Raw genomic sequence first — 16175 nt, 5'->3', positions numbered from 1 at the left:
CCAGTTTATATTTTTGGGCTACACAATCCCTTGAGGTCAGCTCCTGGAATGAGAGGGCTGGGCAGAGTCAGAAACTAGGGCTGTGCTGGGTGAGTATCGGATGCTCTCACTTGGACATCAAGTTTAGACCATACTCTAGGAACCTAATCTGTATAAAGCACCTGGCACAATCCCTGGCTTGGAGGAGGTCTTCCGTAAATGGTCTCTATTGATGTTATTATGACTGTTGTTTAGTGAGAAGGTAGTCTTAGGGCTAGTGTTGAGGGCTCAAGCACAGCACCGAAAACCATTCTGGGTGGAGTCAGAAATCCACAGTCTAGAGATGAAACAAAATTGAGAGCCAGCGGGAGCACACAGGCCTCAGAGGCAGAAACAGAGGCTTGGTTTGAGCAGTTCAGTTGCATTGTGGTATCATCTTTCTTGCCACCCCAGGCAGTTTTTATTGCGCTTTCTGTATGTTTAGCTTTTACGCGGTGGCATCTTAAAGGTACTTCTCAATCTCTGACAGGAGCCAACAATCCCAGCACAGTGCTGTGAACACAGGAGGTCTGTAATGAAAGAGATTCCATTGATCTCTCACCTGTTGAAACAAATAATGTGGCGGCAATGTTGAGGATTCTCTTGAGATGATGGTGCTAGACAACAGCCATTCGACTAGAGCAAGATTACCGCCCAAGATTTTCTCAATCAGGAGGTTGCGTGCCCCAGGGATTGGGAAACCAAGCAGGCAGTCAGATAAGGATTAACTTCAGTGACGAATTTAGAGGCTATGAAAACATAGCGACACACGAATGACACGGGTTCAACAAAGTGAAGAATGGGTCTCTTTACCTCTCTACCCCCAAGTGGCAGTGTGGATAAGAGAGGGAGGAGGGAGAGAGTAGTTACCTATAGACATCATCGTAACATTTAGCATTGATTGCATTTCTCCTATATGCTAGACATTTAGCACACATTAGATCTAATCCCTATTATAACTCTATGAAGTAGGCATTAGATCTATTTACGGGCGAGGAAATTGGCTCAGAAAGGGTAAATTACTTGCTGAAGTTTACACAAGCTACCAAGTAGCAGAGCCAGGATTTGAACCTACGTCTGTCTGGCCACAAAGCTTTCGTGTTTTCTACTATACATACCATCCTGCTTCTTCTACGTCAGTGATAGCAGCCCAGGCCTCAGGGAAACAGCTGTTGTTTAAGAATACTAGTTGGTCACGCGTGGGCTGGGTATCCTGTGGTTCTTTCTTTTGCTCATCAATTCATTCTGCAAACATATATTTATTTAGAGCCAGGAAGTAGGGAGAGGAGTGCAGGTCAGGCAGGTGGGGTGGGAAGGGACACGTGTGTGGGGAGGAGGGCAAAGGGACATGTGAGGATTGAGGCTAGAGAAAATAGAGAGAAAAAGGGCCATCATGAGCTCGAATGCGGGATGCGGCCTGATTTTAGGGGGTCTGTTCTTGCATGCAGTACTGAGTGGGTCTCTGGATGGTTGCAGAAGAGATATCTGGAGCAACACTGACAGGCAAGCTCTAACCCAGTGGTGGCACTCAGGATCTGAGGCCCTTCAAACAGCTCTTTACACCTACACACCCACAAGCACACACTCACACAGGGACCATACATATGAAGATAAGTAAACAAGCACACCAGAATGTCTGCCACCACACGATGAAAGCCTATACCTTGACTCCAGTGGTGTTTCTAGCGCTCACCATGTGACTCTAACTCCTCTTCAAAGGAGCCAACATTGATTTGGATGCATAAAGTCTGGGAAGTTTGTTGAGAAGAGAAAAGAAAAAAAAGAAAAAAGAAAAACAATCTCAGTTTATAGTCACAATTTAGTTGTGTACGTATTAAGACTTTTAGGATTATATAAAATGATGTAATTACATAAAAGGAAGTGCTATGGAATGTTTGTCCATATAAATTTTCCTTTTTTCTTTTGGTAGTGAACACAAATAATAACAGAATGTAATAAAACAAGCCTGACCCATACAGCCACTTAATCTCAGAGGGAATGTGACCCAGAGCAGGGAGAGGTAGAGCTCAGGAATGTGTGGCCGTGACACATCGATTCCAGAACTCCCTGGGCTTCACCTGTACCTGAGCTATGGACAAAGTATGTTTGGGTACTGCAGAGGTTTATTTTTGACTGCTCCACAGTCAGGAGGATGGCCACTGGGGTGACCGTGCTATTCCTAAGAGCATCTGGGTACACAGGCTTGGGAATCCAGGGGTCTGATGGGGCTGAAGGAAGTTCCTCTCCCTTCCATACCAAGTGTGTGCATTACCAGCACCCTCCAGGATTCAAAGGGGAGAAATGGAGGCAATGATGCTGATCACACTCCTTATAAACTGATGATTATAATCAGCATGAGTGCTAAGGAACAAAAGAAGATTTATAAAGACATACTTTCCCCGACAAATTAATTATAACACATTTCTCTCATAAGAGAGTTACTTGGTGGTTTTTTAATTCTTTTAAATTTTTGATTGAAAGGTGCTATGAAAGTGTCAAATGTAATTATCATTAGGTAGCTTTTTGCTTGATATCACGTGGGACCCAAATACTGTAAAGAAGAAATAGTTCTTGACCATGTACGTGGCCCTTCAACTAACACAAAAAACTACCTTGGGAAGAGCTTTGGCCGTCTCTTCTGCATTAATTGCAAATTCCTTCACCCTAGGGAAACTTTATTCAAGCTCAGGAAAATAGCTGGCAAACTGGGCACTCTCCCCAAAAGTGTGACAGGTAAGGAGGGGCCGCCTTCAGCCCTTTCTCATATTTCCCCTTATATTTGGAAGCCAAGAGCCATACTAGTGGAAACAGACCTAGTGCCTTTTAATGTCCGCGGTATAATATTAACGCTGTGGTTCTCAACTGTTTTCCCCACTCCAATCTTGAACTTCTGAAGGATGCAACTCACTCGGATCAGTAGCAGTGGCTCATTGTGGCAATAACTGCAGAGGGGGGTGGCAGAAGGAAAGAATCAATGTGGTTGGCGGGTGGGGATTCTGCCTTGGATCCTCGCCCCGCCCCCCCCGCCCCCAATTATCATAAGCTCTCAGAGCTTATAGTAATTTACAACCTTTTTGGCACTCTTTACTTCATTACCTACCTAGAAGAATTTATGTCCTGTCAATATAGTTTCTCTAACTTCATCACTGTCAATTATTTGTTTTTGGTACTGTAAAATGATTCTATGTTCTTGGGGACAGTTATCCCTTTCAAGTTCCTTTTTATGTGTGTTTTGTTCTGAAAGCCTTAGAGATGCAGGCCAGGTTGACTGGGGGGGTGGGGTTGTCCCTAACTAGTGAATGGGACTTGGGAGGCAGACGACTTGTTTTCACGCGGATAAAGAGTAGAATGCCAAGTCGCGGTTGATTTCATGAAAGTAGGGCTGGAGAGGCCCAGGGCGGACCTAGTCTGGGGTGAGCACCCGGATCTGTGAGCCTGTGTTGCTTCAGCGTCTCACCGTCTGTGGGGGGAGGCTGGTCCCTAGTCCCTCGTTGTCCCATCGGCACTACCCTTCACCTCCGTCTCTGCGTAACTATATTAATAGAAGGCGACACTTCACGTATTGGCGCTCGAACCCCAAAGGGAGGCTGGCAGTGGCTTGGCAGGTGGGCATGAAGCCGGGAAATGGGTGGGGGAGTGGGACGGAGGCATATCGAGTGGCGTTCTGGGTAGCCAATGGTAGTTAGGGGCAGGGGTGGCAGGGGCGGAGGCGCCGAGACTGATCAGCCAATGGAGGGCGAGCAACTACTGGAACGACCTGGTGACGTGAGGAGCGTTCCGTTTGGCCAGCGGTGGGCGGTTGCCACAGCTGGTTTAGGGCCCTGACCATTGGGGCCCCTTGTCAGGAGGAGGCAGCCTCCGGGCTGGGAGAAGTCGCTGCCACCTCTGGCGGCCGACGCGATCCCCTGGGACAGTCCACTTCCTGCCCTCAGTTCCCGGCCGAGTTCGGTCTCCCGGGTTCAGGTAACAAGGGGTGGGGGTGGGGGTCTCCTGGGCTCGGCCGCATGGTGGGCTGCCAACCCCTCCGCCGCGCCGGGACGCGGGAACGTTGGCACTGCCCTTCTCAACGCGGCAGCTGCCGAGCCCCCGGCCGGGGGTGACTACACGTGGCAGGGCGCGTGTGAGTGTGTACGAGCGTGTGGAGGTGGCGAGCGTCCCAACCTGCCTGGGGCGGTGGTCCGCTGCGTGGCGGAGGCAGGGCGGGTCTCCCGAGGCCGCGCCCGCCGCCGGGCCCCGGACTCCGGCCTCGGGCCCCCGGCTGGTGGGCCGGTCGCTGGTTCTCGACGGATTTTGATCTTTGTTCTCCCAGGCCCGCACCCTTTCCTGGTCTCTCTTCTCCCGCTGGGCTAGTTTATCAGGAGGAGATTGTTTTCCAGGTTAGTTTTACACAAAGGAAGTGTTCATTGCACCTCTGGTGCCCCCTCCCTTTTCCCAAGCCTTCCACCTTCTCATTTCCCCGCTCATCTCCTAGTCTGTATTTGGACCTTTGCTCTCTCCAGCCTGGTAATGATTTCGACTTGGTTGTTTCTCCTCAGTCAGTCAGGCTGCAGGCTTCCGCCTCATTCTTGCCAGCGTGGGGCATGTGGTGTCAGTAAATAGAGGCCACAGCACCACACCTGAGAGGAGGAGAAGGGTGGCAGTGGCTGAGAAAGGCTGGGCCTGGGGATTCAGGATGCTAAGTAGAGATGGTACTTGGGAAATGTCCCCGAAAGCACCTTTATGACTTTTCTTAACTGCTGCTACCTCCCTGCCCACCCCCACCAACCATTCCAGAGCCTCTCCTGCTTAATCAGCCTTTCACCTACAGGTCTGTGATGTCGTTTCACTAAGATTCCCACAAATGTTACGCTAGACCAGCAAGATTTGTTCATTTCCCGGACTCAGGAAGTTACAGAGGGTTTGATTAGGGGAAATCTGTTTTGGGTAAATACAACCTGGGTATGTGTACCCAGTGTCTAGAATCTCCTAGCCAGAGGGTGACTTGTTCCCTGGCGTGATTCATATATGAGTGGCTAATTGAAGAAAGAAGGCGAAGAAGTGGAGGAGGGGAGGGAATGGCTCTTTAAGGACAGAAACTCTACTATTATTTTTAGAGTCCTCTTAATGATGATTACAGAACAATGTGGTAAAGTGGAAAGTGCCCTGAACTGAAAGTCAGCAAGTGTGTTTTCTTGGCTTAGCTTTGTGGCTGGGTGACCCTGGATAAGTTATTTCCTCTCTCTGGTTTTCACTTTATTTATTTCCAAAGCAAAGTAATTGGGGCTATCACCCTTCTAGTTTCAAGGTTCTATGATGATCATTGGAAGCATAGGGATATATTTAAGAAGATATACTAGCCCCCTTCTTTTTTTGTTTGTTTGTTTTTTGAGAACCTTTAACCTTTTCTCCTTTTAGAGGACAAACACAGATTGGAAATAAACTTTCCCCACTTCCCCACCCCCACCCCTTCAGGCAGTGCTCATCTTTCTGCCACTGGGAAAGGAGGATTGAACTGCATTTTCTTGTTCCTGCCTCATTTTTTTTCTTTTTGTGCTTTCTCTTAGGGCTAGAAATTGGACTTTTGATGATGTTTGACCCAGCGGCAACAATAGCAGGCAACGTGATTTCAAAGCTGGGCTCAACTTCTATTTCTTCTCTCTTGTAATCACAAAGCCCATTTTGGACCAGGAATTCCAATCATGTCTGTGATGGTGGTGCGAAAGAAGGTGACGCGGAAGTGGGAGAAACTCCCAGGCAGGAACACCTTCTGCTGTGATGGCCGTGTCATGATGGCCCGGCAAAAGGGCATCTTCTATTTGACCCTCTTCCTCATCCTGGGAACGTGTACACTCTTCTTCGCCTTCGAGTGAGTTTCCATTGAGTAGAGATGCCTCATTATTGTTACTTTGGGTCCAGGGGAAGAACCTCATTTCTGGGGAGTTTGTGGATGGTCCTTGGATGGCTATCACTGTCCTGTTGAGCAGTGTCTATAGATCATGAAAACTGAATTCATTGCTTTGGGCTTATAGCAGAGTACGTGCTTCCTAAAATGACCAAGACCTTGGATACCGATTTTATAGCACTGATTTGGGGCTACCCCTGGCACACTTTGGAAATAAAAGAGTTTGTCTTTCTGACTCATCTCCCCTTTTCAGTGGTCTCCTTGGGTGCTTAGTGACAGACTGCCTCTTCCCCACTCCTCCGGAGCCTACCGGCACCCCTCATGGTCATAACTCCACCCCACAATGCTCACCTATTCTGTTATTCTGGGTCCTATTTCCTTAGGGCTCAGCTCTCAGCTAGCTGTTAAAATGAAAAGCCACCTGAACTGGGAACCTGCAGATTAGTTCCAGCTTCAGCTGTGCCACAAACTAGCTGTGTGCATGGCGCATATGTGCTTATTAAATGTGAGTTGCTCTTTCTTTCACTCAAAATCACTCCACATAAACAACTCTCTATTCTGTGTGTGCCTGATACCAGCCTTGGAGTTATTTTTTTCTGTTACGTAATAGCTAGTATTAGAGCCACTGTATGAAGTCTGTGTAGGTCACTGCTCTAGGGAGGTGGTCAGTTGGATTCTAGGGTACTGTAGCATGACTACATGTTGAGAATGCTGTACACTCTAGGGATGGGAGCAATGCTAATTGGTTTGGGATTATTATAGGAGGGCCTTGGGAAGCCAAGAGGCATGTGCATGGACTGCGAGCCACACCTGATATGAACCTGCTATAGTTCATGTACTTGGGTGGCCTGGAAATGGAGCTCCCATGCTGGGGCGTGGCCATGGGAGGGAGGAGGGGGCTCCTTGGCCAGCCTCTGTGGGTAATTAAAATGAGCTGTGGTCTCTTGGGGCTCATTTTTGTCCTTCTTCTGTAAGGGCTTCAGGCTTTCCCAGTACATCAAGAGTGATTTTTCAGGCTGCTTTGCCAGACTTTATGATGGTTGTAGCTGGCTTGACTAACAGCAGGGGGTGGGGGACCCAGTTTATAACAGGGCTAAGAAAGTAAGGTCAAAGGCGCTTTTGCTGCTGTTGCTGCCGACTTCGTGGAGTACTTGACGAAGTCAGGCAAGGTGATGATGGCTTCTTACCTGCTTTCCAGTTTGAGTTTCATGGCTGAGTGTGTTTGTGTGTGTGTGCTTGTGTGTGGCACACATGAACCTGTGTAGTCAGGCAGCTATATGCAGAACATTAAAAAAATTTTCCCCTCTCCTCATCCTTCTCTCCAAATTTTCTTTGCTTTATTCCTGCCTTGCTTCTTTTTGGAAGTGCAGAGCTGAACCCTGCTCGCTATCATTCTCCCTCTCTTTCATTCCTTCCCCTGCTGAATCACTAGCTCTTTTTGCCACTCCCGACCCTCCGCCTTGGGGTTAAATTTTTGTGGTTGGAGGCATTCAAAACAGAGATGAAATTTGTTTCCAGGCCCTGAGTGAGCTGGTAATGCTGGGCCCAGAAAACCTCTGGTTTGACCGGCCAGGGGAACTTGAAATTTGGAGCTATGGGCATTTGGCCCTTTTTGTACCTGGGAGCCAGACAGAATCTGATTTGGATCTGTTCCACTAGGCCCTGAGGGCCTCTGAAGAAAATTGCCTGGGGGATGAACCTTGTAATTAGCCAAGTTACTGTTTGACAGAGGCACGTTGAGAGTCTACCAAGATGACTTTTTTCCCCCAAGTTATTTCTTGCACTTTGCCCTCAGACGTGAAGGATGAGGTTGTTTGCAAACTGCCTTGAGTTCCAGCGGTCAGTGCAACAGAGTAAATATTTTTGAGGATAGGACTGGGGGAGGGAGAAAGAAGAAGGGGGAAAGGAAGTAAATGTGCTAGCTGAGGAGTGGAATGGGGAAGTATAAATCTGACCAAAGGGGAGAGGACCCTGGCGATGAATCCTTTTTACTGGCAGTGGTGGAATCTATGAACGTGCGCGCGCGCGCGCGTGTGTGTGTGTGTGTGTGTGATATACAGACACTCTAGATGGTGGCTGCCTTGTGCCTAGCCAATGAATGACAGGCCATATGAAGGACACCAGCATGCCTCTGAGGAATGAAATCTCTTTCTGGTCGACCTTTTTTTGAAGTATATAATTTACTACCAACTGCACAGTGGGGGATAGGGTTTGGGGGACAGAATATGGGCTCCTTTGTTGGTATTAGAACTTAGGGAGACTTCAGGAAATCAGCTGACTTGGCCCGCGGTCTTCAGCAGGTGAGAGTCTCTGAACCACCAGTGACAAAGGGCTATCTATTTTCATCTTCACATTGCCCAGGAGCATAGACTCCACATCCTCTGGCTGCTGCGTGTTTGCCCTGAGCAAGAGAGTCCAGATCTTGGGGCACATCTGGTCCTGCGTTTTAGTGACAGGGTCCTGCTTGCAGCAGGTGCTTAGGAACAAGTGCGAGTTGATTTATGGCTGCTTGTGGCACAGCCCTGGGTCGGCCAGATGGCTTGAGAAATCTGGTCAGGCCCGTGGGCGCCCCTTGATGAAAAGCGTGCAGTGTTAGTAGTGCCAGTGGATATCTTTTTATTTTTGGATTTTGCCTTTACGTGTTTAGACTTCTCAAAGGAGGGACCTATAATTTTCAGTGGACAGACAGTGGATTGAATACATAAAACGAGAAAAGGTTGTCCATCCAGGAGCTAGTTAGCTCTGTATTGTTAGAATTGTTTCCAAAGAAGCTGGGTGGCCATTTCAAGGCTGCTGTCACAGTGGATTCCTGCCCAGGATGGGAAATTGGGCTAGATTATCACTAAGCCTCTTGCAACTACAAGAGTCTGAAATTCTGTATAACTCTTGTGTCTGTCTGGAAGATTCAATTACACACACAGAAAAGGAAAGTATAGAAGATTACCAGTAAGTAACTGTCTTTAAATGTATTTATGTATTTAAATGTAATTGTATCTATGGTAAATGCATTTGAATTTAAAAGCAGAGTGAAAATTGTACAGTGCTAAAAAAAAAAGAGGATTTCCGAATTTATTCTTAGGGTGAGATATTTAGGAAATGTGAGTGTGTATGCCAGTTTCAGCTTTGAGGACTTGAACCATTCTCAGTCCTTTCTGCCCAAACCCTGTCCAGCTTGTGTGATGAACACATAGCCGCCGCCTTGGTGGGGAGTGTCAGGACACTATAGCAGAATAACACTGACAACCTCCGCCTCTGTCCAGCTACCGAAAGGCTATGCTGGTATTTAGTTAAACTCAACTTCCTAATAAAGCTTAGGGAAAGGACCAAGGGCACTGTCTTATGGAATTGGCTTCCTAGCTGTCTCTTTAAACTTTGTGACCAGATCACTGTTGGGGTTAAGGTCCCCAGACTTCTCTTGTGGCAAGAATGGCTGTGTGACTCTTGACCCCTGAATTAGAAGCTGTTTGCTGCTTTGATCAGCGCTTCTGCCTCACTGTGCTGTATATAGAGGAAATCGTATCAAGGCACTACAAGCCCTGTTGAACTGACCCTCATGGGTGCTTTTGATGTACAGAGGAGTCATTGAGTTGGATGAACTGAAAAAAGCTTTGTAGCACTGCTTAGTAATTGTCCCACTTCTAGCCTATCCAAATTCTACCTCTCTTTCAAGTCCCTTCTTGAATCTTCCTTCATGAAACCTTTCCAGTAATTTCTGCATTCATAGGACTAATTGTACATATCACTCATTTAACACATAACCATATGACATTTCTCATATTTCTGAATTCTATGGTTATTATACTTTGAGCTCTTTCAATGTCAGGGACTATCTCCTGTGTCTGTGTGTCCCCCACAGTGACCTCCACCAGGCCTTACATAGAGTAAGTGGTCAATAAATGTTGCTGAATTAAGACATTCTGGATGCACTTCGAATGTGATATAATAGTCTTGACTCACAGAATCATAGAATGGTAGAGCTGGCAGGGGCCTTGGGGACTATCTCCATCCTTGTGCAGACGAGGAAATCAGGCCCACAGAAGCGAGGTTACTTCATCAAGATTGGTTGGCCAGCCAGTCCCTCTCTGTGACTCTACCTCTCATCTCATTGTTGCCTTTCAATATGGAATCCTGAAGACATTCAGATTACTAAAGTGGTGCATAGTGCCGAACGCTAGGCCAACGTATTCTGGGTTCTTGCTAGCTAGCGTTTGTGTTACCTAGTGGCGTCTAGGTTATTTGAGCCTCCCCAGTTCATGCTACTAGAAAATGAAGGCATGTTTGTGGAAAACTGACAGCATTCTGGCATGGCATTCTGGTAGCCTTGCAGCAACAGAGAAGCCCATCTCTAAGTGTGAACCTAGAAAGTAAGCTGTGTGAGTTACGAGGGATCATCACCTCGGTGGCCACTCCTAGTCCCTGCTGCCAGGATGAGGACGCTCAGAAAAAAAATAAGCAGTGTGTGCTCCCTACCTTGTTACTCTGTGGGTGGTCCTCATGAAAGGGGCACCATGTCCCTGTGGACAGATGAAAGAGAAAAGGCAATCTGACAACACAAAGTTACCAGGTTTGAGGAGACACAGGGCTATGTAGACCAAAGGCAAACTCTGACATGGCAGAAAATACGTGCCAATGGTGACAAGATCCATGTTCCTGAAGTGCCTTAGATGAGATTGGGAAGAGGAAAAAGTGACTTTATCACACTCTCTAACCAAGAGAGCATTCTCTGGAGAATTGCTCTGTGGAGGTTCAGTCTTGTGCTTTATCTAGCCCGAGATTCTGTCTGTGACTTGGCCAACCAAATGACAGTTTTAGAAAGGCATAGTTGCCTGTTTATCAATCTGTTACAGTAGTTAGCTAAACTAAACTTCCTGATAAAGCACGTTTCCTGGAGGAGGGTTGGGTTATGTCTCCTGAACAATGTGCTTCCCTTTAACAGTTCTTTACGGTTCTGTCATTCAGAATTTATCTGTATATTTTCAGCCTCTACTACCTTTTGTGGTAATGAGTTTCACACTGTCAATCTCCACTGAATGCATCTCCCATCTTTTGAGAATGAGTCTTAATTGAGTGTAGTGATCTTCTATTTTGGGAAAAGCGAGCACAAAAAACAAGGATGTCCCCCAACATGCTGACATCAGTTGAGGTGTTTATTGAGGGAGAGAAGAGATTTCTTAAATCTTTCTCCTCAGAGATGCCAGAGCTGGTATTGTGTTTAAGAACAAAGGAGGCACCTTATGCTTCTTGCAATAGCAAGAAGCTGGTGAATTCAGGGTAATTAGGGGGATGATTCTGGAACAGAACAATGAGAAGGCAAGAACCTTGTGATGATGATTAGATAAGGCCAGTTAATGGAGGGCCTCAAAATACTGGCCTGTGGAGTTTGGGGTTTAATATAATAGGCAGCAGGGCCTTGTTCTACGTTCTTGAGCATGGGTATATTATAATTGGAATTTGTTATTTGTTATATTTGTTATAATTGAAATGTGAAATTTGTTATTATAACTGATATTTGGCAACTACTTAGCAGGTTTGCCTGGACAGAGATTTTGGCGCTTCTCTGTGAGAGGATGGCTCATCACCTCAGAATTGAAAATGTTCCTGCTTTTAATTTTCCCTGTTTCTACTGTAGCAAAACAGGGTTATCCATTTTTCTCTGACCTTCACATAGCAATAAATCTGGGGGCTGATTTTACATTATGTTTTTAGTGTCCAAAGAAACTTCTTCCCTCTCAGCAGACTCTGAGTGTCATCAGAAGAACCTTGAACCAGTCTTGTCGGTGGTTCTGCAGGTTTATTGTGCTCTAGAGCTGGGTAGTGTGTAAGAGGACAGACAACCGTCCATATCAGGGAGGACTTATAGCAAAGGCTTATTTCTGTTATGTGGGACCAAGGGCCATTGTGGGGCTCTAATCCTTTGGCCCTTCCTGTTGTTCCAAGCATAGCTCTTCCTTAAAGCCACCCTTAACAGCTGCTATGGGAGCAGTTTCAAGCAGCCACCAGCTTCCCAAGAGACCTCTTCTGTGACCACTTACAGTCCTTAGAGTCTGAATCACCATCTTAATACTTGATTATTGGACTTATCTTTCTTTAACTGTTTTCATATGTATGTTTTGTTTTCCCCAACAAAATTAACTCCAATTTCTCCTGTTCTTCCTTTGTTAGACCCGTAAATACTTGTTGGCTGATTAATTGCCCTGATGAAAGAATAACAACAAAAAGCATAGCCAGAAAGCTGTTGGGGAGACTTAGAAGCAGACTATCGTATAGAACACCTAGCCACACTGCCAGTCTGTGAAGCACAGCTCTGCCATGGAATCTGTCTGGGTTCTCACCAACTCCACTCATGAATCTCTTTTGAGTTTTTTCGTGTGAATTGAAGTCTGTGTCATTATCATTGTCCCTCCAATGAACTAGCGTGCTAGGGATGGGGGATGGGACATGACACACCAGTCCAGCCTGGCACTGCTGGTTACTGCTGGTCAGTACCACCATGTGGCCCATGTGACATGTGGGAGTCCCATCATCTAGCCCAGCTATGGAAGCCTGAGGCCAGTCAAGAGGTTGGTAGAGGATGGCTTAAAATGATGATGTCTCTTCAGGTGGCAGAAATGAGGATGTAGTGGGGACATGGTTGCATTTATAAAATTCACAAGGGAGAAAAGCAACTTCTAACCCCCTGGAAGGGGGAAGACCTCTTGGTACTTTAAAGACAAAGGAAAGTTCTGTTTTGAGAAATGTATGGATATCATTATTCCAAGAAGAGATATAGATAGAAAGTACTAGGGGATTTCAAAAACAGTTACCTTATGTTTGTGGATGACAGATCCAGTCTTTCACTAAGACAAATTAGTGATGTTTGAGGATACTCCTGACTTTTGAGGTCAATATTGGGAATTATCACCAAATCTTCATATAGTTTATTCCTGTCAGAGACAGATCTCTAGCTTACTGCAATTATGGGACTAACCTAGCGGGTTGCTTTTGATCATAATTAAAGACAGACGTGATGGGTTGTAGTTCACAACAGCCTTAGCTGCTGGCTCTCTAAGTTTCCTCTTACTTAGAGTAGAAAGGCCTGTTGGTCCCACATCTGCCTTCCCAGCCACACCCACTCACTGGTGACAACTGGCTGCCAGTAGCCTCATCTCTGGAGAACAATACAATGGGCCTGTTGTGCACTTGTTGACATACAGAGTGGATTGTTTTAGCAGGTGCAGAAGATAGTCTGTGTGGAGACTACAGAGACCTTTATCCCTGATGGCGTAGCGTAATTCAAATCTAAGTTGTTCTTTGTCCGGTGGATAAGCAGGTGTTGAAACGGGACTTAGTTAAGCTCCGGTCCTTCTGTGTGTGGGAGCAACATTAATTGGTATGGGTGTGGGTGTGGGTGTGAGTGTGTGTGTGATTGTTCTACTCTCTCTGTATCTTTTCCCTGTAATAAAAACAATTTAAATTCCCTTCGGTGGCCAATCAGATAGCTTTGATTTTTCTAAGGCTTTTGATTGGAGACTGTACACCCAGGGCAGTTTGAGTCCTGGAGACGTTAATTCTTTGTTTTCAAGAGGGATCTTAGAGATGGGCAGTGACTAGGAAGATGGCTGTTTGCTGTTAACGTGGTAATTTCACTTGGGTTGTTCTTGAAACGGAGCCTCGTGTTTCTCCTGTGTCTTTTCTCCTGATTCTGAATTCACTTCTTGATTCACTCCTACCAGTGAAGGAGAACAATGGAAAAGGGGAACAATCAAGCTGGTGAGTGGCAAGGACCTTAATTACCCTGAACTCAGTTAGCCAGATCCTTCAGTTCAAATTCTTCCCCCTACCCTTGGCTTTTAAGAGAAGGAAGTAAATCATACAAAAGCAAGCTAAGACCAAGGATGTTGTTAAAAACAAGCAGGCAAGCAAACAAAAAGCCACAAAAAGCATTTTGCAAGTTCACTGCATATGTTCACCTCCGTGACAAACTGCTCAGCCTAATATTACAACTGGTTTGCACCCCTCATGCAGTCATGTGTGTGGCGGGGAGGCAGGGGGAGGATCTCGTGGGGACTGTTCCGAAACTGCAGCGAATGTACAACCCGGGGTTAAATGTTTGCTCCACGTGGACAGCAGCTTGCTTATTCCCTTGCTGATGAGGTAAGCCTTTTTCCTTCATTTACTTTCTCTGCTCCCCCTCTGGTCCTTGCTCATCCACGTATAGTCTGTCTCCAAGAGATCTCTGTGTTGAAGGAGAAAATATGCCTCAAGAGGAGGAGAATAAAAATAGGTCAGCGGTCACTCTCATCTCACATTCCCATTTATTTGGTTTGCAATTCAGTTCAATTCAACAAGTATTTGTTGAAAGCTTCTTTGTTCCTCTACTTATATTAGGCTCTGGGAGATTTAGAACCATGATGATAATGTTAATAGCTGACATTTACTTAACGTTTACCATGTGGCAAGTGCAGTTCTAAGCACTTTATTTATATTCGTGCATTTGATCCACACAAGGACCCCATGAAGTACTATTATCCTCATTTCACAGATAAAGAGACTGAAGTTGACCAAGTCACCAGCTAGGAACTGGCAGAGCCAGAATGCAAACCCAAGCATTCCTGCTCCAAAAAGACAAGGTTCTTTTTCTTATCAAGTCCAGTAGGGGGAGATGAGGTCAACATAGTGAAAAACAGCTAGGAAACAATACAAGACTCTGGCAGTGAGGACAACAGGGGTAGAGAAGGGAGAGATTAGTGCAGCTTAGGGTAGTCCTTTTGGAGGAGGCAAGACCTCTCTAAATCCTAGCTTCTTCATCTATCAAGTGGGTATAATAGATTCTACCTCATAGATTTCGTGTGAGAATTGGATGAGATAATGCATATAAAGAGTTTATTGCAGTGCCAGGCATATGGTGAGTGCTCAATAAATTGTGGTTATGATGGTGACAATGATAGCTTTGAAGTCTCTTGGATCTGAAAGATGAGTAGAGCTGGAATCTCCAGAGAGGAAGAGGAATGGCCTTCCAGGTGAATTATGAGGAAAAAGGGGAGCAAACATGGTGTTGGGAAGGGGTGCTAAGGAGACAATTTTCTTGTTCCGTTGCTTGTGGTCACTAGTCACCTACTAGCTGAGCTAATTGAGGAGAAAAAGGAAAGCTTCAGCAGCCCTGAAGCTTTTCATTGGCCTTGAAGCATGCTGGACATACCCTATGTGTAACAGTGGGACCCTGCTTCATAATTAGTCCCCATCTTTTCTTCCTCCTCCTCAAGCTCAGGCCTGATGCCAGATGAGTGGGTATGAAAAGCTCTAGACATTTCCAGAGTGAGAGCAACCTGCAGTGCTTACAAGTCCAGGCTCAGTTGCTTCCCTGACCTTAACAGCTATGAGCCTTTCCTGAGGCACAGAGGAAATGTGGCTCCCAGCAGGCTGACAGGAGGGACTGGGCTTGGGGGTAGGGGAGGTCCCTTGAGACTGTCTTCTGTGTATTATATGTGGCATCAATCAATTAAGTATTTGTTGAGCTCCTACTATGTATAGAACCACGTGTTAGGAATTTTGGGTGATTCAAGAGAAGTAAAAAGTGTGGTCTCTGCCCTCGAGGTACTGCTGATTTTGTTGTGGAGACCAGATTGACGCACTGGTAACAATTCGAGGTCATTATAGAGTAGGTAACTAAATGTTCAATTGCCTGCTTTCTTCAGATGCCGCTACCTGGCTGTCCAGCTGTCTCCTGCCATCCCTGTGTTTGCTGCCATGCTCTTCCTTTTCTCCATGGCTACACTGTTGAGGACCAGCTTCAGTGACCCTGGAGTGATCCCTCGAGCCCTACCAGATGAAGCTGCTTTCATAGAAATGGAGATAGGTAAGTTTTCTAACCAGCTGGCATGATGCTGTGCGGTGGGTGGCTTTAATCAGTAAGGGACTGGAATCATGATAGTAGTTGCAGATTAATAATCACTTCTAGCCATTGCCCTCTGAGATCCTGAACCTGAGATCATGACCACCCTGTCAGTTTGGTAAGGCAGGTGTAGCAAAATTCGAAAGTCATATGCTTCATTCTTCCCTGTGTGGGGGAGGGATTTGTTACTAAGGTCCTCCTGCACTGTTTCCAAGAGGATGGGCTTTTTTACTTTTGAGGAGTCATCAATTCATTAGATTTTTTTCTGTGAAAGCTATAAACCTCTTCATAAAAATATTTTTGTATGGATGCACATACATACAATTTTGAATGTAATTTCAGGGATTCATAGATCTTTTGAAGCACATTCATGGGACCCCGACCAAGAATTCCTGCTTTAGGGGA

The 16175-nt window shown here is 46.0% G+C and overlaps 1 protein-coding gene across 2 annotated transcripts in view; it reads left to right on the top strand.

Annotated features, from left to right (window-relative positions):
- The first annotated feature begins 3810 nt into the window (after positions 1–3810).
- The window catches only part of ZDHHC9 (zinc finger DHHC-type palmitoyltransferase 9), a 31539-nt gene continuing 19174 nt past the window's right edge, over positions 3811–16175 (top strand). Inside the window, exons 1-4 of one of the 2 annotated variants that reach the window (XM_058536699.1) lie at positions 3811–3981; positions 4328–4394; positions 5562–5863; positions 15574–15734. In XM_058536699.1, the coding sequence (XP_058392682.1) occupies positions 5697–5863; positions 15574–15734 (328 nt within the window). In that variant the 5' untranslated portion in view covers positions 3811–3981; positions 4328–4394; positions 5562–5696. The remainder of the gene's footprint in view (positions 3982–4327; positions 4395–5561; positions 5864–15573; positions 15735–16175) is intronic. The other variant, XM_058536698.1, reaches the window with a different exon arrangement.

Source organism: Diceros bicornis, chromosome X (assembly GCF_020826845.1).
Source record: "Diceros bicornis minor isolate mBicDic1 chromosome X, mDicBic1.mat.cur, whole genome shotgun sequence".
NCBI classification, from domain to species: domain Eukaryota; kingdom Metazoa; phylum Chordata; class Mammalia; order Perissodactyla; family Rhinocerotidae; genus Diceros; species Diceros bicornis.
This window is presented reverse-complemented; position numbering and strand designations above follow the sequence as displayed.